The sequence below is a fragment of the Wyeomyia smithii genome, chromosome 2 (genome assembly GCF_029784165.1).
Source record: "Wyeomyia smithii strain HCP4-BCI-WySm-NY-G18 chromosome 2, ASM2978416v1, whole genome shotgun sequence".
In the NCBI taxonomy this organism is placed as follows: domain Eukaryota; kingdom Metazoa; phylum Arthropoda; class Insecta; order Diptera; family Culicidae; genus Wyeomyia; species Wyeomyia smithii.
In genome coordinates this window covers 259,103,822-259,129,669 of record NC_073695.1, presented here as the reverse complement: position 1 = coordinate 259,129,669, position 25,848 = coordinate 259,103,822, and the positions used below count along the sequence as shown (strand labels likewise).

General features: G+C 37.7%; 2 protein-coding genes across 9 annotated transcripts in view; both read left to right on the top strand.

The window, feature by feature from the left end:
• Window positions 1-2,126: 2,126 nt before the first annotated feature.
• Window positions 2,127-5,515, top strand: LOC129722554 (ribosome biogenesis protein SPATA5L1). Of its 4 annotated transcripts, XM_055676083.1 has the most exons (5): window positions 2,137-2,197; window positions 2,260-2,509; window positions 2,570-4,333; window positions 4,394-4,506; window positions 4,560-5,515. In XM_055676083.1, the coding sequence occupies exons 1-5, from the start codon at window positions 2,154-2,156 to the stop codon at window positions 4,564-4,566; spliced, it is 2,178 nt and encodes a 725-aa protein (XP_055532058.1). In that variant the 5' UTR covers window positions 2,137-2,153; the 3' UTR covers window positions 4,567-5,515. The 4 variants fall into 4 exon arrangements, with proteins under 4 accessions (XP_055532056.1, XP_055532057.1, XP_055532058.1 ...); XM_055676082.1 differs by lacking the exon at window positions 4,560-5,515 and having other exon boundaries at window positions 2,130-2,170; window positions 4,394-4,556; XM_055676080.1 differs by lacking the exon at window positions 4,560-5,515 and having other exon boundaries at window positions 4,394-4,556.
• A 518-nt stretch (window positions 5,516-6,033) lies between these two features.
• Window positions 6,034-25,848, top strand: part of LOC129722940 (phosphatidylinositol phosphatase PTPRQ) — a 55,818-nt gene continuing 36,003 nt past the window's right edge. The window contains exons 1-3 of one of the 5 annotated variants that reach the window (XM_055676811.1): window positions 6,034-6,299; window positions 20,530-20,787; window positions 20,844-22,094. In XM_055676811.1, coding sequence (XP_055532786.1) covers window positions 20,595-20,787; window positions 20,844-22,094 — 1,444 coding nt within the window. In that variant the 5' untranslated portion in view covers window positions 6,034-6,299; window positions 20,530-20,594. Of the gene's footprint in view, window positions 6,319-6,425; window positions 6,486-20,489; window positions 20,788-20,843; window positions 22,095-25,848 lie in introns of those variants that run through there. The other 4 variants (XM_055676810.1, XM_055676809.1, XM_055676808.1 and 1 more) reach the window with 4 other exon arrangements.

The following is a 25,848-nucleotide window of genomic DNA, read 5'->3' as shown; positions in this document are numbered from 1 at the left end:
CATCAACCCCGGCATCTGTAATTTGGATGAAAACCAGAAAACGCCAAAAAATAAAATGATTATGAATTAGGCTCAGAAACGCCGAAAACCCCTTCTAAAGGTCAGAAAAGGCCAAAAAGAAAATGATCCCAAATTAAGCTCAGAATCGCCGAAAAGTGCTTTTAAAGGCCAAAAAAGCAAACGATCACAAATTGAGCTTAGAATCGTCGAAAGACCAAAAAAGAAAATGGTCCCAAATTAAGCTCAGAATTGCCGAAAAGTGCTTCTAAAGGCCAGAAAAGGCCAAAAAAGCACACGATCCGAAATTGAGCTCAGAATCGTCGATAGACTAAAAAAGAAAACGATCCCAAATTAAGCCCAGAGTCGCCGAAAAGTGCTTCTAGATGCCAAATAAAAATAATCCCAAATTAAGCTCAAAATCACCGAAAACCCCTTTTTAACGGCCAGAAAAGGCCAAAAAGAAAATGATTCCAAATTGTGCTCTGAATCGCCGAAAAGTGCTTCTAAAGGCAAGAAAAGACAAAAAAAAGAAAATGTTCCTAAATTAAGCTCAGAATCGCCGAAAACCCTTCTAAAGACCAGAAAAGGCCAAAAAAGAAAATGATCCCAAATTGAGCTCAGAATCGCCAAAAAATGTTTTTAAAGGGCAAACCAGAAAATGATCCCAAATTAAGCTCAGAATCGCCGAAAACCCCTTCTAAAGGCAAGAAAAGGCCAAAAAAGAAAATGATCCCAAATTAAGCTCAGAATCGCCGAAAATCCCTTCTAAAGGCAAGGAAAGGCAAAAAAAAAAAAGAAATAATCCCAAACTAGGCTCAGAATCGCCAAAAGATTAAAGAAGAAAATGATCCTAAATCAAACTCAGAATTGTCGAAAACCCCTTCTAAAGGCCAGAAAAGGCCAAAAAATAATATGAAAAAAATAATATGGTATCATTAGTGTGACGGTTGATGACACTTTGGGCTTAGGAAAATACGGTCAAACCAACCAAGAGACGGTGGTTGAGCTGAGTAATATCACTTTCAATTCGGAATTTTCTAAAACTCTTGGAGGATTATCCGTTACAAAAAATGACATCCGAGCTATCCTGAATCGTACCACAAGAGAAAACATTCTGCTTACGGGCCCAGCTGGATCAGGAAAAACTTCCCTAGTAAAGCAACTGGCGCAGGAGCAAAATAGTCCAGTATTCTATGTGCGTGGGTTGGATTTTATAAAATCACTACCCGGCGAGACAGAGCTAGAGTTAAAAAATATTTTCGAACGTGTGCAGCGTTTTGGTAAAGCATTCGCACCAACGGTGAAGTCTATTCTACTTGTCAAGGATGTAGAGAGTTTGTGTTCAAAACTAAGCAGTAGGAAAGGTGAAGATTTATCCAACATTAGCCGAATTTCCAGTCAATTTATCGCTTTGCTGGATCGTTACCAGCTTGATGGTAATTTCGTTACCCAGAAAAGGCCAAAAAATAATATGAACCCAAATTGAACTCAGAATCGCTGAAAAGTGCTTCTGAAGGCAAGAGAAGGCCAAAAAAGAAAATGTTCCCAAATTAAGCTCAGAATCGCCAAAATCCTCTCTTAAAGGCCAGAAAGGCCAAAAAAGAAAATGATCCCAAATTGTAAAGGCCAGAAAAGGCCAAAAAAGGAAATGATCCCAAAATGAGCTCAGAATCGCTTTTGAAGGGCAAAAAAGAAAATAATTTCAAATTTAGCTCGGAATCGCCAAAAAACCCTTTAAAAAAAGAAAATAGTCCCGAAATTGAGCTCAGAATCGCCGCAAACCTCTTCTAAAGGCCAAAAAAGAAAATGATCCCAAATTAAACTCAGAATCGCGGAAAACCCTATCTTATCTTATCTTTACACATAAATCTCATACAAAGATAAGAACCAGGAAAATGACAAATATTAAAGATTTTATGTAAGCTCCCAAAAAATCATCCTCACTGAATAAACAAATTGGATGCGGAATTGTAAAAAAAAGCTGAATATATTACGCTGTATGAAATTTAATTATGAACGTACAAGTGTACATTATGAATCACCCTGTTCTCACCGCACATTTCTCACGATCTCACCAGTCGGAACTGTCAAATTCACGTGCGTTTGTTATTGTTTACCGTTCAAGCTACACACATTGCCGTTATCAGTTGCCAATGCGAACGCCGCAAGGGTACCGTTTTACGTTTGTTTTTAGTCGGTAATCTCTAGTTTTACACAAAAAATGCTAATTACTATTAATCTTCCAATCACATCCGATAGTGGACAAATATTTCACGCGGCACAAATATGTGAAATAGCTTCTCACTGCATTGCCGAATCAAACGAAGGAAAACGGCTGCGACCGGGTGCCTCGGTAGTGTGTCGGATTTTCGGCAGTAATAGGCAGTTTTTGTGTAAATGGTTTGCTCCCTCCGGGGAGCGGTTGCGCCGAAAAGATCCTGTGTGTTACGTTGATCAATGTGTTGAGTTGTTGAATGATAATGTTAGCGCTGAACATGGGATTCCATTGGTAAGAAAAATGAAGTTGAATTATTAAAACTTATGTAAAATTGTTTATGTTTCTATTCAGGTACAAGATCTGCTGATGATAACTGAGGACCTATGCTGCTTTCAAAAAATAACAATTGAAGTTAAAGTTGATTGTATGCGACTTAATTTAGATTTGGTCAAAGATCGGGAACAATTGGTGGCACTTTTGAAGGACATATTACAAACGTTCTACTTCAGTAAAGGCTGTCTGATACGATTCAACGATCAACTAGCCTGGAACTATGGTATCATTAGTGTGACGGTTGATGACACTTTGGGCTTAGGAAAATACGGTCAAACCAACCAAGAGACGGTGGTTGAGCTGAGTAATATCACTTTCAATTCGGAATTTTCTAAAACTCTTGGAGGATTATCCGTTACAAAAAATGACATCCGAGCTATCCTGAATCGTACCACAAGAGAAAACATTCTGCTTACGGGCCCAGCTGGATCAGGAAAAACTTCCCTAGTAAAGCAACTGGCGCAGGAGCAAAATAGTCCAGTATTCTATGTGCGTGGGTTGGATTTTATAAAATCACTACCCGGCGAGACAGAGCTAGAGTTAAAAAATATTTTCGAACGTGTGCAGCGTTTTGGTAAAGCATTCGCACCAACGGTGAAGTCTATTCTACTTGTCAAGGATGTAGAGAGTTTGTGTTCAAAACTAAGCAGTAGGAAAGGTGAAGATTTATCCAACATTAGCCGAATTTCCTGTCAATTCATCGCTTTGCTGGATCGTTACCAGCTTGATGGTAATTTCGTTACAATAGCAAGCACTAGTCAAATAGAAGCCTTAGATTTGAGAGTCCGTCGTCCTGGCAGGCTGGGGGCTGAGATTTTCATTCGAATGCCGTCGGAACAGCAAAGGATAGAAATAGTTAAGACCGTTTTAGAGCACTGTAATTTTCATTTAGACTCGTCTTCGTTGGATGACATCGTTGCAAGAACGTCCGGCTACGTCGGGGCAGATTTGGAACTGCTGATCAATTCAATTAGTAGATCAATTAGCGGAAATCCATCGAAAAGTGTTCAAAGTTGTATAGACGAGAGTTTGAGGAAGATTCGGCCAAATGCATTGAGGGATTCTATTGGTCTTATTAGTGGGTTGAGTGAAACATTAGACGTCATCGGTGGAATGGATCAGCTTAAAAAGTCACTAAGGACATCGGTTCTAGGGCCGCTGCGACATCGGCAGGCATTTCGAAGATTCGGTATGCGCCCTCTGAAAGGTATATTATTGTACGGACCTCCGGGCTGTGCTAAAACAACCATTGCTCGTTGCTTGGCAGCTGAATCCCGTATGACCTTCGTGTCGGTTTCCGCTGCAGAAGTCTACTCGCCTTACGTGGGTGACGCAGAGAAGTTGATTGCTCGCCTCTTCAACCAAGCCCGGCTGAGCGCTCCAGCTGTGATTTTTCTTGACGAAATTGATTCCTTGGTTGGTAATCGCAGCACGCAAGGTATTCGAGCCAATGATGTTCATGTACGGGTGCTGTCTACGCTGCTCACAGAAATGGATGGAATCGGATCGAGTGTTCAGTCAGCAGTCGGCAGCAGGGAAGACTCGAAAAATATTCTTGTCATTGCGGCCACGAATCGACCGGATATGATCGATGATGCTTTGCTGCGGCCGGGTCGTTTGACCAAGCTCATTCATGTTCCCGCTCCGGACGAGCTAGGAAGACTAGCAATACTGAAAAAGGTGTCCGAAAAGATTCCTCTGGCGGAAGATGTTTGTCTAGAGGAGCTAGCCAAACAGACGGAGCGATACTCGGGAGCTGATTTGCAGAATCTGTGTTCGCAGGTGTGTGTTTAAGGGTGTAATATGAAACTGAGGACAAAATTGCATTAATTTTATTTACAGGCTGCCCTCCACGGTGCTGCACTGGACGAAAACATACAGCAGGTAACGATGGATCATTTTCAGCACGTCATGCAGGAGAGTCGTCCATCGCTCACTAGGGAACAGATTGAATGGTATTTTCGGTATGAAACAAAGCATAAAATTATCTGAGTTTCGCAATTTACAGCGTATGAGGTCATTGAAATTTGTCCACTGATGACGACCCGCCTACCAGAATAGCGAAACTTTGAGATTTCGTATTCTGGAAGCTTGCTCGATCTTATCAAAACATGGCAGACAAAGATAGCTAAAAGAATTGCATTGCCGTTCTCAGTGATACCGAAAGTTCATCTTTGATAGAAATGGAATGTTGTGCGTTCCACAGTATCTTGTGTTAGTTGATAAGAGGTATGTCATTGATGATTTTACATTGCAGTGGGAGAATGCATTTGAATAATTAAAAACGGAAATCGGTTGCTTGGAAGCTTTTGAAAACCTTCACAACGGAAAAATGACGAATAAGTCATAAATCTAACAGTAGCACCTAAAGCCCAGATTATATACTGTTGTTGTGTTGACGAATAGTTTTTCCAGAAACCAATAAGTATTTTTCAATGAATACCATCTATGGTTATATTACAGTAAGTCGCAAAGTGCTGAAAGAATAACAAGTTCATAGAGCAATTGTCCGCAGGGAAAATTGAAAATGAGACTTCTTGATAGGAAAACTTTCCAATAAGCTTGGTTTAATTACATTGGTAACAGAAGTTTAAAAAAAAAATCGTTCGATAAACGTTTCACACCAGCTGGAACCTGGTGCAACAAAAAACGTTTTGGAGGAACCGCTGAAAGGACGCCGAGGCAAAGAGAATATTACAGAAATGACCAGATCTTTTGGAAAATTGTTCCGAACTGCAATGATGACATAATTGGATGGCTAAAATAACGCTTTGCTTAGTTGTACCGTGGATGATGTAATTTTTCTTCGCTTTGCTGTGGTTAACGACAGAGTCTATCGCTTCCAGGGAAGTCTCCGTGTACTCTCACGACTTGAGTAAACTCAAGTTCGTCAATTTTTTATTTAGCACAATTTAGTTATGATAATCTGTTCTGAGTCAGCTCCGTTTTGGGCTATATAGCGGAAAAAAGAAAAAAATTGTATTTGAAGCCACATGAACGCTGTTCGAGAATTCCTTTTGAGAAATATCAGCATTGTGTTGAAATCCATAGCATCAACAATCGAAGATGAATGAAAATGTTTTCAAAATAATACAGAATTATCAGAGGATTTCCGCAACGTGGAGTACTGTCCTGTCCTTATCATAGGAAAATTCAAAATATTCTCTTCGTCTAGACGTCTTTATACCCTCACTATCCGTGCCATGCAAAGTCGAAATCTCCATCTCTATACTGGAGTATGACTGCAAAACAGGATTAATTTGATTAACCCAAAACTTCGATCCCTAGTAGACCGACCATTTCAACGTTAGTTGTGTGTGTTAGTCACGGGTCACCGTTTTGAGCAGTGACCTTTTCGTAGGATGTTGGCAACTTTTAGCCACTATATCAGCTCTTCGATAGCAAAATGGTTCCCGTTAGTCATCTGGTACTGTTACCCCCCTCACATTATCAATTGGGGTGCGAACACTAAATGTACTAAAAGATAAACCGCCCAGACGTACTTTCCTCAGTCTAGTGGCAACCGCGCAAGGGAAAAGTCGTTTCGAACCATTGAAAGCCAATTGTCGGACGGTCGTTTTCGAAGGAAGTGATAAGAGCTCAAATACACTTGGAGGAGGAGTAATAACAAAAAGAATTAAAACTTGTCGTACATGGACCAATGATTGATTGTTTAGTGTTCCGGAGCAGTTGTGACATAAATGATTCATAAACAAAAGCGCGAAATCGTTTGCTGATGGTTGATTCGGTGGCTACAGATTTTGCAAGTACGCAAATATAGTCTAGCAGTATAAAAACGAAAAAAAAGCACCCGGGACAGCAAAGTGCTTTTCGAGTGCTGGACAAATTGTTCCAGATGCGAACACACCGATCGTCTCTGTTATCGTGGTGTGAAAGGCTGTTATCAGAGCAGCACGCGGTCGGTGTCGTTCTGGTGCTGAGTGACATTGCGCGAATGATTACCAATCGATAGGGGGACACTAATTATGGATTAATTTATTTGGAATAAGTTGACTGGATAGAGTAGTGATGGTGGGGCGGGGGCAGGGATGGTAGACAGATGCAGGGGGCGGTAATGCTTGTTTGTACTGATAGTGAACGTATTCGGTTCTGGGTCTTACTGATCGGCACACATGTGATGCTGATGCGTCAATAGGATGTTTCTCGATAAGTTTCGTTTGATTCGCATGGTGTACCTCAAGGAAAACAGGTGATGCATGGATTCTTTATCATCTAGAAAATGAGCAATACAACAGTTGGGAGGACAAAACGGAAGTAGTCATTTTTTCAACAGAACAATTCAAAATTGTTCGGCAGGTTGACAGATAGATGATACCCCCACTTAACAATTTTCGAGAAAACTCGTTCAAGGCTTTAATATACTTTAACAATAACTATGAATCAACTTTAATTGAAAAAACTTGTGATCAGGGCTATCAATAATTTCGACTCTAGTATAGAAGTACTTGTCCAGATCCGTATTTGTTCAGCTTTCCGTGGTAAATTAGTAAAGGATTAGTTTTATCAAGTATCTTACTTAGGCGTTCATTGGTTCGATGCAGTCTGAGGTAATCAGATTTCTTTCTTTTATAGCAAAATGGGATTCTTATTCAACTGCAATGGAAAACTGTTCTATGTTTTATCTCGATTTTTCTTTTTTTTTCCTGTTGGGTACATTTTCCACTGCGACCAGTTATTTGATCTATTGCGGCGGGCCCCGTTTGATGTGAGCCTCATCAGGGTGTCCTACCACTATTTGATTGAGTGGTTTTCTCTTGCTGATTATAGGCATCGTCCCAATAAGGTATTATTGAACGAATAAAGTTCACTGCCTTATTTGAAGAAGTAATCCAAAAAATCTCCTCGATTGTCGAGCTGTTTCATTGTTTTTTCCAGATGTTATCTATTATTGATTTTTCCTACTTCTTGAGTTCCATTCTGAAATCCCACAAAATGGTTCTGGTCCTATGAATGGTTGCGTTGATCCATTTCGCGCCAACAGATCAGCTCTTTCATTTCCTTCAATACCACAATGTCCATGTACCCACAATAGATTTTTCCTGCGTGTGAATGAAATAATGTTAGTTTTCTTCGGATTTATCGATAGTCCTTCTTTTTCACACCACATTGTGGTTAGATTAAGAGCATGTTGAAGTCTATCTCTGATTACGTGCTCATATTTTCCACGAACTATAACTACTCTGCTGGTGCAGATTCGCTACAAGTGGCTATTAGCAGAACCTGCGATTCAGGGTTGTAGCAGAGTTCTATCAGACTAGTATATTGGTCTATGCTAATCGTAAGTATTTTTAAATGCTGTTTTAATTTTATTTCTGTTGAAATAAAACATACAATACACATCAAACTGGTGGATAGTTGCGTCAACAGCTCATCAACTACTAATGACCGCAATAGGGGTGAGAGAACCCCTCCCGGCATCCCTTTGCAGCCTTTACTGTGACTGTTGAGCTTCCATGATTGCAAGTTATTTCTCTTTTTTGTAGCATTTCAAATATCCAATCGACGATTGTTATATCGAAGTAACATTTTCTCATTACATCTTTCATTGAGTTATGAGATGCGTTATCGAATGCGCCTTCGATGTCTAGAAACGCAGATGACATAATCTCTTCGACTTTAATTGTTTTTTCAATTTTCGTTACTAGTGCATTAAGCGCTGTTACTGTTGATTTGCCACTTTGATAAGCAAATTTGTATATATTTAGAGGTTTTAGTTTTAGATATTCTAACTTTATATAGTTATCAATAAGTTTTTCCATTATTTTAACATAAACGACGAAAGACTAATTGGTCTAAACGATTTTGGGCTCGTTTTATACTTTTTATTAGCTTCGGGAATGAAGACAACACGAACTTGTCGCCAACTTTTTGGAATATACTTTAGTCTCAAGGTTGCTTCAAACATTTCAGTTGAGCATGAGTTGAACTCCCTCTACTTTCCTGAATCATGAATTTTATTCCCATGTAACATTCTCGTGAGTAAAAATGCGACTTGCTGGATCTTGTATTTGCTCTCTGGTCGTATCTGGCCCAGATGCACCTGCAATAACATTAGGCTAATCGGAATCAATCATGCTTACCGTCTCTGATCTATTATGTGATCCCTCTTTCGATTTTTCTTTACTCCTTTTTGATTTTTGGCCGTCCTTTGAAGAAGTTGTAGATTTACACTACTGTATTTTGCACCGGACTCCAATCTCGTGCGCCAGTTTATATTCTACACACTTAAATTTTTTTGCCGGGTCTCGGTAATTTTTGCCGAGAACGGCACCACTGAGTGCTCGTTTCACATTTTTTCGAAAATCTCGGTTCAACCTAACTGAAGTTTCGGCACAAAATATTAACGAGCCGAAATATCAGTTAGGTAAACCGAGATTCACGAAAAAATGTGACAGCTGTCCTTATTTTTTTAACCGAGCACTCAGTGGTGCCGTTCTCGGCAATAAATTACCGAGACCCGGCAAAAAATTTTAAGTGTGTAGTAACTTTAGGACCAACATCATAAAACCAGCATCGAAAAATTGAAAAGAACATCTACTAACAATTAGGCTTAAGATGCCAAATACCATGCCATCGAAAGTTGGAAAGCAATAAAATGAAAGTGAAGTGACTCCCGTAATAGGCACCAATATCTAATAAGTCTGATACAAATTTTTAACAGTTTTCATGTCCACGGCTGGCTAAGAGGAGGGCAAAAAATAAATAACACTGAGAAAAAAAAGGAATAGCTTTCATAAAAAATTGTGTGCAAGTTACGACGTTTGTAACTTGCATGCAAAAGTGAGTTGAAAAATATTATTATTATCATTATTAAGGGGTAATATCTACCAAATGCTCAGAAAACAAGGCTTTTTCATGAATTTTTCTAAAGGACATTTGAGATATAAGGTATATAAATAATATATCATTGGATTGAGCAACTCTTGCAGAATAGAAAGAATATTTTTATTGATATTTTTGTTACAAAATGACGGCTGTGCAGCGATTGCCGCGAAGCGCTTTTTTTGAAAGTTGTTCCGCGGCGAGCAGTAGAAGTCGTGCCCAACTCCACCTATCCCTTGTATGAACTTATGACCACTGCTACCATTAGTTAGATATATTGTGGTATGAACTCCACCTATAACCAAAACAAATTTTTTTTCATTATCTACATAAATAAGTGTCGCTAGTGAAGTACACATGATAATATTTTTAGAATTTTTCATCGCAAAATGGCAACGGTTTGAAAAAAAAAGTTCTGTTTCGACAAAAAATATCGATTTTAATTGTTTATAACTTTAGTTGTTGTTAATCAATCGTTAAAATCGTGTGTACTTCACTAGATAATCTAATTAAGAAGCTTCAGGTAAAATTTCAAGTCAATCGGATGTAAATTTTTTCAGTTCTACTGCTCGCCGATTTTAAAAACACGGTTTTGAGAAAAACGCGTTCAAAGTTTCAAATTGCTATAAATCTCAAGAATCGCAACAGTAAAACCCTTAATAATTTTTTAACCTTCAGTCAGCTATCCCTGCATCGTAAAGTCGTCCTTTCTGGGATTTATTTTCTTCTTCTTCCTTTTTTTATCTGATCTAAGACTGCGCCTACCCTCTTTCGCGCTATGAGACAGGCAACGCTCAGTAACTTTGACGCGGTTGGCGTCCGATCCCACGTAAAAACTCAGACTTGTCATTCATATTTAAGTACCTTTGAGTAAAACTCATAGTTGAAAAGTTTAAAAAAACTCAAACAAAGAACGTACACAACGAGAACGGCTGGTCGACTAAACAAATGGAAATTATGAGTTAACACGTGCTCTAGAGCGCTGTATCGGTTGAAACTTGACGCAGCGACCTCTATACTTCAAATTTGAAACACGATATCGATCATAAGTAACTTCTACTAGTTTACAAAGCCTCGAATTCAAAAACAAAAACGAGCATTGCCAAAATAAACGAAAAATGTTATTTTGGAACATAAAAGTTTTTCGGTAAAAATTTGTTTAAACGAATTTTGAGTTTGGATCAGTACTTGGGCGATATAGATTTTGATTCTAGGATAGTTTTAGCATGATTTGAGCCAAAAAGAAATGACAAGAAAAAAAATTATAGATATTACCCCTTAATCATTTGGCTTGCCTTTTGATGACACGTTCACTATCACTGGACTTGTTTGTTGCTATATTAGGCATATAAGCTGTCGAAAAGTCAATAATGTTAGCAAAACGGCTTGAACTTTTTTGTTCTTCCCCTTCCAATTTTCAACATTTTTGAAGGGGGGGTGACATTAAATGAAAATGAAATTTGGATCGGCCTAACTTGGAAAAGCAATAAAAAAGCAGAAAATACAAAACTCAAACTCAAGAAGCAAACTATTTCGAATTAATTGAAAATGTTTGAGAACGCTTTTGGAATCAAAAAAAAAAAAAAAAAAAAAAAGAAAGTGATCTTAAATTTAGTTCAAATTAATAATGAAGTAATTCTACTGAGACGAAAAGTCCAAAAATTATTTCCAATTCAGCCTTAAAGAAAAGAGCAAAGCAGAAATCGATTCCAAATTTATCTTAAAATGATTCCATAGATGAATGAAACTAAAGTGAAAACTGGTTTCAGATTCAACCCACAGCTAAAACAGAAGTACCTCAAAGAGCTACAACAAAGTTTATGAAGAATGATTTCAAATTAGCCTCAGGAAACTTAAGGCTTACGAAGCATTTTTTTACATAACGTTTATTTGACACGGTACAATACATAAAATGTTTAACGTAGCAAAATAACAATTGCATACCTGACCCCTCCAGAGCTTTTAAAAGTAGTTCCATTCCTGCCATTCCGCAAGATCTCAACCGAATATGATCCAACCTTATTTGATAGATCACAAATTTATCAAAGTTTTCGAATCAGCAGGGGACATTTCGAAATCTTTCGTAGAACCGGATTTATTGAGATTCCAGATACACAGGTCAGGTTAAAAATGATACCGAAGCCTTACTTGAGCCATATCAAACTTTAAGAGCCAGTTCGCGAGAGGAGCAACCGCATGTTGTTTTGATACTCTCCGATTGGGCTGAAATTTTCAGCGTTTGTTTGTATATTCAAGGTGGAAAGTTTTGCAAAATTTAAATTTTTTTCATTGAGGTTAAGTGGGGTAAAACGGCCCTTGAAAATGATATGTCCAAAAACGTCCAAAATCTTAAAAGTGCAATAACTCCTGCTAGACTTGATGGATTTTTCTAAAAATTTGTGATATTATTCTACACTAAAAGTACTTCAAAATGCGTGGTCACAATACATTGCAAAGAGGTAAATTGACGAAAAAAACGCATTTTTCTTTTAAAAATTGTCAATTTTCAGGGTCATCCTACTCTTTTAAACATCGCTACAAAAAATATCTGAATATGGCGTTTTGTAGAGCAACTCAAGAGCTTTGATGTCATGTATAAGCCAAGTGTGCCAAATGGGGTGAACGGCCCTAGAAGGTTTTTTTCAAAAAACCGTCAAAATCACCAAAATCACTATAGTTCCTGCTAGACTTAATAGATGTTATTGAAAATTTGGATTATCACTGTACCTTACCAGAACTACCTACTTTACCAGAAGATGCGCAATTTGGGGTAAAACGTTTCTTAAAGATTTTTTTTTCGAAAAAAGCCGTCAAAAGCACCAAAACTGCAAGAACTTGGGTTAGACTTGATAGATTTACTGAAAATTTAGATTATTACTCTAAGTTAATACGAACTTAAGGGCAAGCTAACAAAAGTGACAAATAGATTGACATAACAAAAACAAAAATTTTCTTGAAAAATACTTGTTGATTTTCGGGGTGCTATTTTCTCTACAGAAAAGGTCCAGAACCCGAAGTTAGCATTATATAAAACAACTACAGAGCTTTTATTTGGCATAATATCCAGATGCATCTTTTGGAAACTACAATTTTTCTTGGCTTTTTACTAGGTTTCAAGAAAAGCATCAAACCTTGTAAAAAACAATATCGATGAGACGGTTGCTGAAAGACTGCAATATTTCGAGTTTTGTTAAAGCAATTAAGTAAGTTATTGTTTGAGTTTCATGTTCATCTTTTTAATTTGATTATTTTTAAATTCATTGACATCGGTCTTATTCTTCGCTTTTTTTCAGAGTGTTGGCCAAAAAATCATGTTACTCTATTTGCTGTTGTATCAATGAAAATAAACAATCATTTAAAAAAACACGACTGCGAACATTTATGCTTTACAATTTGTACTCATGATGTTCTTCAACGTTCATCAAAGCACCATCTTCCTTTACGCTAAGTTTTGCCTACATAAATATTGCAGGGAATCGTGCAAATAACGATTTTATTTCCTCCACGGATAAGTAGGAACTCGGTTGGGATTATTTATTTTCGCAACCGTCATATCGATAATATCTTTTACCTTGTTTGATGCATTGACTGAAGTCAAGGAAAACTTTAGTCCTTTTTAGTCAGTTTCCAAAAGATGCATCTGGATATTATGCCAAATAAAAGCTCTGTAGTTGTTTTATATAATGCTAACTTCGGGTTCTGGACCTTTTCTGTATAGGAAATAGCACCCCGAAAATCGCCAAGCATTTTTCAAGAAAATGTAAATCTTTTTGTCACTTTTGTCATCTTGCCCTTAAGTTCGTATTAACTTAGAGTAAAAATGCAAAGCAAAGCCTTGGTGCTACATTCCGTATCGGAACTCGACCTTCTGTTTATTATACACAGACTTCGCAGCCAACTGTTGAGTGTACAGGACAATTGCGGGGCTAGCGCTACGATCCTACTGACACTAACAGTCTCTCCCGAGCCGAGACTCGAACCTACGACGACTGGCTTGTTAGGCCAGCATCGTACCTCGAGACCAGTTGGGAGATTATTAACTTAGAGTAATAATCTAAATTTTCAGTGAATCTATCAAGTCTAACCCAAGTTCTTGCAGTTTTGGTGCTTTTGACGGCTTTTTTCGAAAAAAAAATCTTTAAGGAACGTTTTACCCCAAATTGCGCATCTTCTGGTAAAGTAGGTAGTTCTGGTAAGGTACAGTGATAATCCAAATTTTCAATAACATCTATTAAGTCTAGCAGGAACTATAGTGATTTTGGTGATTTTGACGGTTTTTTGAAAAAAAAAACGCCCTAGAAGCCGTTTACCCCATTTGGCACACTTCGCTTATACTTGACATCAAAGCTCTTGAGTTGCTCTACAAAACGCCATATTCAGATATTTTTTTCTAGCGATGTTGGAAAGAGTAGGATGACCCTGGAAATTGACAATTTTTAAAAGAAAAATGCGTTTTTCGTCAATTTACCTCTTTGCCATGTATTGTGACCATGCATTTTGAAGTACTTTTAGTGTAGAATAATATCACAAATTTTTAGAAAAATCCATCAAGTCTAGCAGGAGTTATTGCACTTTTTAGATTTTGGACGTTTTTGGACATATCATTTTCAAGGGCCGTTTTACCCCACTTAACCTCAATGAAAAAAATTGAAATTTTGCAAAACTTCCTACCTTGAATAGACAAACAAACGCTGAAAATTTCAACCCAATCGGAGAGCATCAAAACAACGTCCCTCAGAAAGGCGGTTGCGGCTCTCGCGAACTGGCTCTTGAGTTGTCGAACTAAAATTTATGATCACTTAAAGCATATTTGGTCACCTGTACCTATATTGGCCATAATGGTTTCGGAACTGTTGTGGTTGTGGATACAGCTAGCTTCACCGGAGCACCCAATCCCCGGAATTCGACCAGAAGTTCAAGTGGCTAAATCAAGAAAACCAGACGTGCTGATTTGTCTGCAAAACGCAGATTGTTAGAGTCCGTGTGCAGAGTTTGAATCACGGATAGACTTTTTTCAGATTTCAAGCAGATTTTCGGTTTTTCGAGCAGTTGCAGATAGTTTTCAAAAACATCTTGCATCTCTGGGCCAAATACCGATCGCCAACAGTGTTATTTTGCAAAAACTTGTAGTTTGATATGTCGCAAGCAAGGTTTCGGTACCATTTTTAATCTAGCCTATGTCCCTGAACGGTACTTACTTCCCCTTAATAAATCCGGAACTACGAAACATTTTGAGATGTCCCTTATTTTTCCAATAACTATGATAAATTTGTGATCTTTTAAAGAAAGTTGGATCAGATTTGGTTGAGATCTTGCGGAATGGCAGGTAAAAGATTTTTCATTTTTTCTGCTCTCGAGGGGTCAGGTACGCAAGTGATAAATCTAATTTCTAGGGTTTCTTTGGGGCCGTTCAACAATTACGTATGTATATTTCTTCACTTTTTTCCCCCTGTATCAATACCCTTTGCTCCACGTCTGAGCTTCAGTTTCCTCATCCTGAGGCAAGCACAATACTTCGTTTCCTCTTCTGTCATTAACCCTTAAATGCGCAATGTTGTTTTAAAACAACACTACTAAAAACGTTTTAAAATATACGGATTTTAGTATTTTTCAGAAATATAATTCATTAGAACAGCTCTCTAGACTCTAACGAAGAAAACTTAACAGCTGGAAGTACTGTATTTGAATGTTTTGTTTTTATTTTTGCTGTTAAAATCTCGGAAACGAAAAAAAAACATGGCGAGATTCCCGGCTGATGGTGACTGTCTTTAAAAATAAATTTTAAAATAAGGTTAGTGGTTAGTGAAAATGTCTGAATTATCAGTAATTATACTAACAAAAGGTCAAGTTTAAAGTTACTGTTAAAAAAAGTAATTGTTTAGACTTTATTCTGCGAAAATGTCACAGTGTTGTTTAAAAACAACATGGTAATATTTGCACATTAAAAAGTAAATCTTTCAATTTTTTTATGCATATTGGTTAGTTTTAAGGCAGTAAACCTGTTAAACATAGACTTTATGTTTTTAGATGATTTTTTAACGTCGTGCGCCTTTAAGGGTTAAATCGAGTTAATCGTCCTTCCGTAATTTTCCTTTTATGAATTTTTCCGTCCATTTTTTAATTAACAAGGTTATTTAAACAGCTGCATTAACAATATTTTTCTTACGTAAGATAATCAATTCACCCCCTTTCCCCGAGGGAATGCCTCTTCCTATCCCTCGCTGTACATTTGACAGAGTATAACATCGAAGATACAAAAACGTCAAACCTGATATGAAAACGTCAAATCTGATGCAAAAACGTCAATGTCGGTCGGATTGTTTTCATTGTTTTGCTGTTTCGGTTGGAACTTAGCCCTTGCGCTTCTTCGGTAGACACAATAAATTTGATTATTAACCAAGAAAATGATGTTATCCAAGTAAAAACCTCTTCATAATTTATATATGAGCACTCCGCTCGGAAAAAAGGAACGGCAAGGTTCATATCTACAGCAAACACAAGCAAGGAAACAGGTAAGAGCAAAAACATTAGATTTGACGTTTCTATGTTGTACTCGATGTTATAACTCATAGCACATTCCCTCGCCTTTTCCCCCCTTGTAAGACAACGTAAGAAAATTGCACAGCCCCCCACCCCCCGTTTTGCTTACGTAATTATTGAACGGCCCCTTATAAGCTGATCAATGATCAATGTGTCAGGATGTTACGAACTGGGACATAGAATCGTATTTCTCGGGCCCTGAGGGAGTCCGAAAGTTGGGATCTGGTGTTACGGAATTCAGCACACACTTTAGATATTTTTTCTTCCTACTTGCAAAAGTGAAAAATCTCTCCCAATGCTTCTAAAACTCAAATGATAATTTTTCCGCATAAGCCTAGCCCAAGTAACAATTTATGTCGTATTGCATTCTTTTAGCGGTTTTCATGACCAATTTCGCAAAACTGCTGTTAAAACTAGAAATACTATCAGAACCTCCTGATAACCGCTATAAGTTTGCTTTAAAGCCAGTTGGCCCACCTTTGCCAAGCTAATTGAAGCAATTATAAGAATGGCAATGAACCTGCTGTAAAACCACATGGAAAGAGTACCGCATACTGTAAGCAGCTGGCATTAGCTCTTTAAGAGCGCAATAAGTTTGGTTGCATTATTGCGCTCTGCTGCTTGCCACAATAAGTCCAATTCAACTTTTCATTGCTTGACAGCAACCGTAATAAGTTGATTTGTTGTGCCGTTCCTGCACACACACCAGAACATCACGCCACTTTTTTTAAAAAGGAAATCTCTCGTCGCGCGAGAAATGTTTCACCTGTGTTGGATATTGTAGAAAGATAAGGAATAAAGAGGGGTTTTTGGTAGGTTTTGTAGATCTCAAGCATATGCGCATGAAATTTTGTCGTGCATTTTGAGAACATAGGCGCTTAAAATTTATGCGCCATCAAAATAGTACGGGCTTACAAAAATGATTTCATTATTAGCAAAAATGAATTGGATTGTTTCAGCTCAGTTTTTCAGACAAAAAATCTAGCCGTGTTCTTTAATGCAGAGATAGATCAAAATCAACTTTGGATGTTCAATTTATTTGTTAGTCAGACGATTATTCGATTTTCGTTTCAAGATCATAGAAAGTTTCAAAAATATCAATATGGCGCGGTTGGTAATTAGTTTGTATCAATCGTAGCCGCAATAAGCCTAGTTTAATGATATATATGTTGTAAGGTGCGGCAAAGGTTGGATATGGTAAATCCCTGGGGCCTAGACAACTTTATTTTTATGAAAAAACTGACATCACACCGACGATAATGAGGAATCAACGAGCTTTGATATAAATAGAGAGGTGCACGAAAAATGCAACGATACATACCTACTTAGTTTAATTGACTATTGAATATATTTCGAAATATATCAATAGTGTCTTGTATATCATTGCTTGCACATATTTGTTTACAAGTTTGTCAGGTTAAAACTGGGCACTTATTACAATTTTATGAGATATTTGTCATAGCCAACTAGTAGTTTTTTAGATTTTGAATGACCGCAATAAAGCTGGTTTCTATGTTATATGACAGCAAGCTGGAGTGGTTTTATGGGCCAATAGATAGTAATAATAAAACCAATAATAAAGCAAAATCGCATTGACTCTTGCCGGTTTTATTGTAAGTTTTATAAGAGTTTCATTGACAGCTATCAGTGTTCATTACGACTTTTGATTTTGGCAACGGGTTTAACCGCCATAAAAACGTTGGTAATATTCATTGCTGTTATAAAACCGTTAGAAAACCAAGTAGCTATAGAATTGTTACTTTGGAGGGCTTCTCTCCTCAAGCCAAAAAATAATCACGTTGTCAAGATGAATGGGGTTATTTTTAGTTGGTCTGATAAGGTTAAGTCGTTGGGACTTGGTTTGGTACACTCGAATTACATAGACTTACTGGTGTTGAACCATTAGAAGCTATGTCAAATAAAATTATTAACAATTTTCGACAAAAATCGTTGCAATCCTCTATTGCTACGATAAGCTCTCTTTATAGCCAATAAGTTAGCAATTAAGTTAGCTATAAGTTTACTTCCCCTTTTCTGACAAGTAGGTTTAAATCCCTACGAACGATAAGTCCTAATTGCGAAAGCAAACAAATCCTAACAATTCAAATTACAAATTTTTAACAGTGTTGAGAAGTCACCATTTGTGATTGGACACACATACTCATTATTCACTAATATTTATCATAAATCATAAATCGGCCTGCCAACAGTATATCAGTACAGTACAGCACGGTTTTTTTTCCAAAGCGGTCCGTAGAAACTAATCTGGTAAATTTTGTGTCTTTTTGCACGCAAAACATGAGTGAAAAAGCTCAAGTCGACACAATATATACAGATCTGAGAGCAGCTTTTGATACTGTTAGTCATACAATTCTTTTGAACAAGTTAAACAAGTTGGGTTGTTCTACGCGATTCTGTAAATGGTTGGAGACATACCTCGTGGACAGGCAACTATTCGTACAGCTTGGTAACTGCCGTTCCAGCCCATTCATAAATAGCTCTGGTGTACCTCAGGGTAGCAATCTTGGGCCATTGCTATTCAGTTTGTATATAAACGACGCAGCAATACTACTCAACCGAGGTGGAAGACTGTTTTTTGCGGATGATCTGAAAATCTACTTGGTGATTAGGCGTATTGAGGACTGCAGAGAATTGCAAAAACTTCTAAATTTGTTTAGTAGTTGGTGTATGAGAAATTGCTTGTTTCTGAGTGTGGAGAAATGTTGTGTCATCAGCTACTATCGAACCAGGGATGCTATCCGCTCCGACTACGAAATCTCTGGAGTGAAACTGGACAGAGTAGTCCAGGTAAAAGATCTCGGAGTAATACTTGACGAGAAGCTAACTATGAAGTCTCACATTTCGGCTACGATCGATAAGGCAAATCGAAGTCTTGGCTTCATTTTCATGGTGACTGTCTTTGACGATCCACTTTGTTTTAAAGCGCTGTATTGTTCCATCGTTCGTTCGACACTAGAATTCGCAAATGTTGTTTGGTGTCCTCACGAGACAATGTGGTCAAACAGAATTGAAAGTGTTCAACGTAAATTCGTCCGTTATGCGCTAAGGCGGCTTCATTGGAGAGAGCAACAGTTTTCAACACCGTATGAAGATCGCTGTCGGTTACTGGGCATAGATACGCTTGACAAACGAAGGCATGTGTCCCAGATCAGTTTTATCTCCAAATTACTGACTGGCGAGTACGATGCACCAGATCTACTGTCACAGATTGGTTTTTATGCTCCCACGCGAGCTTTGCGACCGAGAATGATGCTGCAGGAAGGAAATTATTCGACACAATATGCTGCCAACTCGCCTTTAGCTTCGATGGTTCGCCAGTTTAACCGACATGCAAATTTATTTAGTTTTAACGAGCCGTCCTATTTGTTCGGACAACGTGTAACTGCATCTGCCAACCAAATTATGTTTAGTTAATTAATTTTAAGCATTCATTTAGACACATTCAGTCCGATGAATAAATAAACAATAATAATAATAATAATAATAAATACTTAAGCTACTAACAAATCCTTGAAAAAAAAAAAGAATTCAGCACACACCCAAACTAGGTGTTTACAACTAAGTTTCTAAATAAAGTGTATAGCCCGTTTGGAAAATTACTCTTGAGTAAAAGCGCAAATTTCATTTCAACCGATTTGCGTATTTTCGGCTCATTTGGGTTTGAACCGATTAGGGTGCTAGGAGATAAAGTGAAAACCAAATTATCATCAGACTTCCGCATCGAAAGGTATGGAACATAGGTCGTCTGTCCTCCAGTTAGGTATCTTCGGAACATGGCGGTTTGAAGCTGCGCAGGTTCAAAGTTCCTTTATTGCCCAATTGTTTTATTGAAGCCCGTTTTTCTTTTATCGCCATTCGAACTGTTGTTGTATGATGCAAAACAAGTTTCTTATCTGTTAGTCAACACGCTCAGCACCGGTAGCTAGTAGTACCAATTGAGGGTTGGCAGCTTCGTCAATCAAACCGACAGTTGCTAACTAAGTGTGTGGGTGTGAGTTTAGCCTGCGTTAATGTTCCGATAAAAGTGCCATTGATAGAATTGTTTGGCACCCATTAGAAGAACATTGGTAACCATATATATATATTCACTGTGTAGTAAAAAGTTTGAAGTGTCGGAAGGTTGGAAGACTCTCTCCTTTGCCATTGATAACTGGAAACGGGCACTTAACGGGGCACTGTTATGTAGTTGTCACGATTTGCGCTTATCTTGATGTCTGCCGATTCATTGTAATCGACAGTATCAGCGCTAATTTCTTGATAGACACTACCAGACCCGAAACGCCATAAACGTGAGAGTTTACTTGGCGAATCCGTAAAAGATTGTTGGCAAATAGCTTTACGACTCACGGAAACACTGGAGCTCATTACAGTTGTAAAAGAAAAATTGACACTTTTAAACGACAAACAAAAGACAACATTTATTGGTGAACACTGTGTACACGCGAGATAATTCACTAAGGTTTATTGGGGGGGCTCTTTTCCTCTATCGATTGGTGTGATCAATTATTGTTAAAGTTGCTGATAAAATTGCCAGACCGCCGGTTATTTACTTTGGACCGAAACCTTTCTGATAGCAGGCGGAAATGAAGAGCGTGCAGCAACTCATCTTGGATAGAATTGTTAGAGTAACGTAATAGTAATGCGTTCTGTTGAAAGAAGAAAGTTACGTTTATTGATATTAGTAGCAATTTTAAAACTAGTGACAGCCGAGAAAACGGAAAATGTTACAGAAAGTCCTTCGACTGTCTCAGCAATGTCGCTTGTTGGAACTGCTGCGTATGTCGAGGAGACAACCCGTTCCGGGATAAACACTGACAATCCTTGCCTGACAGGTTAGTATTATTTTTGAAACACCCACGAGCAAAATATAATCCTATCATACTTTCAGGAACAGTAGAAAACTTGAACACGCAACTAGTGTCCAAGTATTCCATTCAGTTGAGTTGGACATTGCCAGACGCTGTTCGGCCATGTGTCCAATACATTCAAATTGGCAGTTCTACTTGGACTGTCAACATCAGCAAGGAGTTGACTGTTTACACCTTTGACGATCTCAAACAGTGCGAACCATTCCAGCTGGATGTACGAATCGTATCCGTGGATGGGACGGTTGGTCCTCCAAAGGTAGCTGAGGTTGCCGAAGTCATGAGTATAAGTGTTACCTATGTATCCACTTCGGAAGCGGAGATCGGTTGGAATTTTCTGTCGGAAGCGGTGCAGTGTTTACAGAATGTCACCGTCGTTGGTGAGCAGTTTGAACAAACAGTGAAGTTTAATGAAACTGTGATTATTTCTGAACTAAAGGTGTGTCATAGTTATCATTTTAATGTGACGGTTAGTTTCACGAATGGTAGATCCTACGCGCAATCTGTTGTAGTAGATAACCGTGATCAGTTACAAATTGAGATGTCGATTCAATCAGATCGTGTTGGCTGGACATATCCACAAGAAGCATTGGGTTGTTTAAAAAGTTTTTTTATTAGGCAGATGATACCGTTGAAACGAATGATATCTGAAAACAGCTACGTATTGACAAACGAAAGTACTACTGGATTATTTTCGTATCAGCTAATCGATCCGGCCGAAGTTTGTGTGGCTCGGGTGATAACTATAATTCCTCAACGTGAAGCAGGATCCGTCAGTGGGAGGCGATCTACGAAAACTTTCGCACCTGCAGAAATCGAACAGTTGAAGTTCGAAGATGTGTCGGTCGAAACTGTGCCCGGAAGAAAAGTGCTACTGTCTTGGAAGAAACCCACTTTGTATGGTGAATGTGTTAAGGAATACAGAGTATCTTTTCTGAACCAGTCAGTTACAGTGCCAGCCCAAGAAAGCAGTGTGATAATCAGTGGATTGGATGCGTGTCGAACTTATTGGCCCATTCTCGAGCTGTTCGATGTAGAAGGGGGGATTAGGTCAAGAGTTTGGAAAAATGTCACTGTTCAAGAAGAAGCCATTGGCAGTGTGCAGTTCCTAGAGCTGGTCGAAAACGATGCAGGAATTCCATGGTTACAGTGGGAAGTGTCCAATGAATGGGCCTATTGTGTAAGCTCTTATAAGGTGGAAGAGAACTACTATGATGCTGCGGAACAAAAAGAGATGCGGAACATTCTCGAGAAGCTTGTCGAAGAACCAAGTGGTGAGTATCGAAATTTTAATCTTTACTTAAGTTATGTTCATAGATAGAACATAAACGTTCATATCAGAACATTGTAAACAACAATAACATGTTTCTTGTAAAAAAAATAATGTCCAAAAATTTTTATGTTCCTAAAAATTATGTCAAAAAATTGTCCGTACACTAGCGCTCTTCTAAAATGTTAGTCTAGTAAACAAGCTTCTGTCGGTCTGTCAGAAGCTAGAGTATGTATTGCATTTCGACGATTTAAGCTAGAGTGTGTATTGAATTTCGATGATTTACGGAAATATCTACTTCTTGTAGCAAAATACCCGTTGAAATCTGGAAACTAATTATTGACCTGAGGAATGGCGCGAACCAAATACTTCATTTCCAATTTTTCCAATGTGTCAATATCAAATGAGCTGTGTGCACGCTAAAATTCAACCCTTAACAACCAATGTGTCTTCTCATTCGCACAACTTTCGCTATGATTTCGCACAAAAAATGTGTAAAAAGCATAACGCAAGTATTGTACAAACAATACAATAACATAGATCGGAATCAAAATCGATCCTATATTTATCTCAACATTTATATTCATTTCATCACTCTTCTCTGTCCAACTTACTTTACCATATTTCTAAGTGAAATTTTCGACTAAATTAAGAAGTAGAACATTTACCTTGATAATTTGAGGAATTTGGATTTAACATCCAGAACAAATGAGAGTGATGAGATGAATTAAAGGGGCGATTACACTCAGAACGGGTGACAACTTAAACTCTGGTGTTTAAAATCTCAAAGAAAGCTTCGATTCGACGACACTGAGACAGATTCGATGGGTTGCGTAAATTAGATGCAAATGTGTTTGAATGGTTCAGGAAGGAAAATTTCCTTCAAACATTCGTTTTGGTACGCATCTTGATTGATAGCCAAACCAATGGACTTGAAACATAATTTAGACTAGAAAATCCATTACTTTAGCCGGTCTTTTATCATCTTCCTGGCGAACTGTTGTTGACATTTGCAGAAATTATACACAGTCCAGGCCGGCAAACTTTCGCTTTAAGGATGGTATACCGTGAACTTCTTGCCAAAAAAAATGTTAGAACTGAGAATAACGTTTGCATTCACACAATGAAAGACCTTCACATGCACTAACAAAACTATTCATGTAGCATCAATCATAGTAACCCATGAGTTAAAAAAATTAACAGCTCTATCAGTCGAACTCTAACCGTGATGGCGAACTACATCGTTACACGCGCTTGACCGGGGTGGTGAAAAAGTACTTGGCAATAATATACATATTAGGAAGCGGCAGTCCCGTCTACTGCACAGTGGGGCGACTCCATACAATTGCTGGCCAAGCAAAAGAATGTCTTCAAATCATGGAAAATACATCATTTTTATGTAACTTTTGGATGCTGAGTCTGAATTTGATATTATTTTTGCATAAAAAATGCATATTTTTGACGACAGGCAAATTTTCATGTTTTATGTATATATTATATGAGGAAAATTTTAAGTTATGACTTGTTTTTTTTTTTCAAAGTGACTATATTGTTCTATTTATCGCATTCTTCTTTTTATTCACTTCTACCTGCATCTTCATTTTTCTGTTCTTTTTCAATATATTTTCAATATATTCAGGGAGGGTTTTCAAAAAGCGGTTTCTAACGTCAAAATAATAATTCACTCTTTGCTCTGTAGAAATTAGCAGGCGATGTATTATGTCATGGTTTGTGCTTACACGATTGTTTTTACATGTGACTGGTATGATAAAGGTATACTTCGATTTTACGCACATTCTCGTTTTTAAAATGTGCGTAAAATCGAATTGTACATAAAATCGAATCAAAATTTTTAATTTTTTTTATAGCCCAGAATTAACTTCCGTGATCGGAAATGTGCAAGAAAACATGTAGGGGTCATCCAATTAGTATGTAACGTTCAAAAGGGGGGATGTAAAGCTTGACAACTCATAGAAACAATATTAGGGGTCCAAAGAAGAGAGTGACATAGGAGCGGCGTCGAAGAAGCAGGCTTCGAAATGATCACGGTAGAACCACTTTTCACTGCGATAAACGTCTTCTTCTTCCTCTGACGCTATCAAGGCTCGCTGTCGGAATACATTCTTAAACAAACATGTCAAATGAGTATCGCCATCACGACGTTATTTTCCTCAAACGTATTTTGACATTTTTTCTAGAAATGAGAATTACGCACGTTGAGTGCGTGTATTCTGGAAATCATTTATATCATTGATCTTGTAATAATATTCCTCAACATAAATGAACGAAGTAGACAGAAATAGGCCGAAATAGCATCGCTTAACGATTGTCAGTGTGCATTTCTTTGATACGCGAGTGTCGTTTGACTATCTTTTTCTTTCTGTGAGCTAGGCGGCGATGGTTTGGTTATTTGACATTTACGAGCGAAAGCCGACTGTGACGCACGCTAAGGAAGCGAGATCAAATGAAAATGGTGACCGTTTACAAGCCTGCGAAGAAGGTAATTATTTGCGTTACATAAATAATAGACGTTCTCTAATGTGCCGTGGGAAACTTACCCAGAACATATGCAAAATGCTTGAAAGGAATTACTTAAAACAATGAAATGGGCGTGTGTGCATGTGAGTATATATGTGTATGTGTGTTTGCGTGTGTACGTGTGCGTATATGTGTGTGGATGTGCGTATATGTGTGTGGATGTGCGAATATGTGTGTGTATGTGCGTATATCGTCCCCTTAATGCTAGAACTAGATAACTCTAAAATTAACGTTTCGAGATAAACGAGTTTGAAAAATTGATCTATTCTGTGATGACGATTCAAATGCCATTTTCAATGGTTCATATTTTATGAAACGCATCCATATCATTTCAGGCCGGTTATAGCAACGAAAAAATCAACAAAAAACCGAGTTATTTAGTTTTATCACAAAACACACTTGGTTTATGTTAAGATATCTAGTTTTTTAATTGATGAATAACATTTTGATGAATATGATGAATAACATTCTTGCAGTGGTGGGCACCGCTAACCGAAAATTTAGCGACGCTAATCGCTAAGTCGCTAACCGGAAAATTTAGCTCGATAATCGCTAAACGCTAAACGCTAAACCCACATTAGCGGAACTTTCGCTAATCGCTAATCGCTAACTTTTTAATATGTTAATAGTCATATCGCTATATTCATTGCTCGTGTTTTGTAAGATTTGGACCACTTTGATCTTTTTTGGTTAAACAAACTATTTACAGTAAGAGGTTTACGAAACGGTATTCATATTTGATTTTGTAAAAACAAGAATAACAAAAGTTATTTAGCTTGCATTGAAAATAGATACTCTTAGGAATGTTTTCATAAAAATTCAATTATTATCTGAATCGAAAAAGTACAACCAAAGTTGTCATAATTTCAAGCGCATTGCAATTTACCAAAGTTTATGGTGTGCCGAAAATTCAATCTAGACCTTGTGCTTGTTTTTCAAAGAATAACAAAAGTTATTTAGCTTGCATTGAAAATAGATACTCTTAGGAATGTTTTCATAAAAATTCAATTATTATCTGAATCGAAAAAGTACAACCAAAGTTGTCATAATTTCAAGCGCATTGCAATTTACCAAAGTTTATGGTGTGCCGAAAATTCAATCTAGACCTTGTGCTTGTTTTTCAAACTGCTCCTGTGACTTGTACGATAACTGGAACTCCATTCTAGGGTAAAAAACTGACAAAAGTAACTTTCGCAGTGAAGCATGTTCATCTTTCGAAG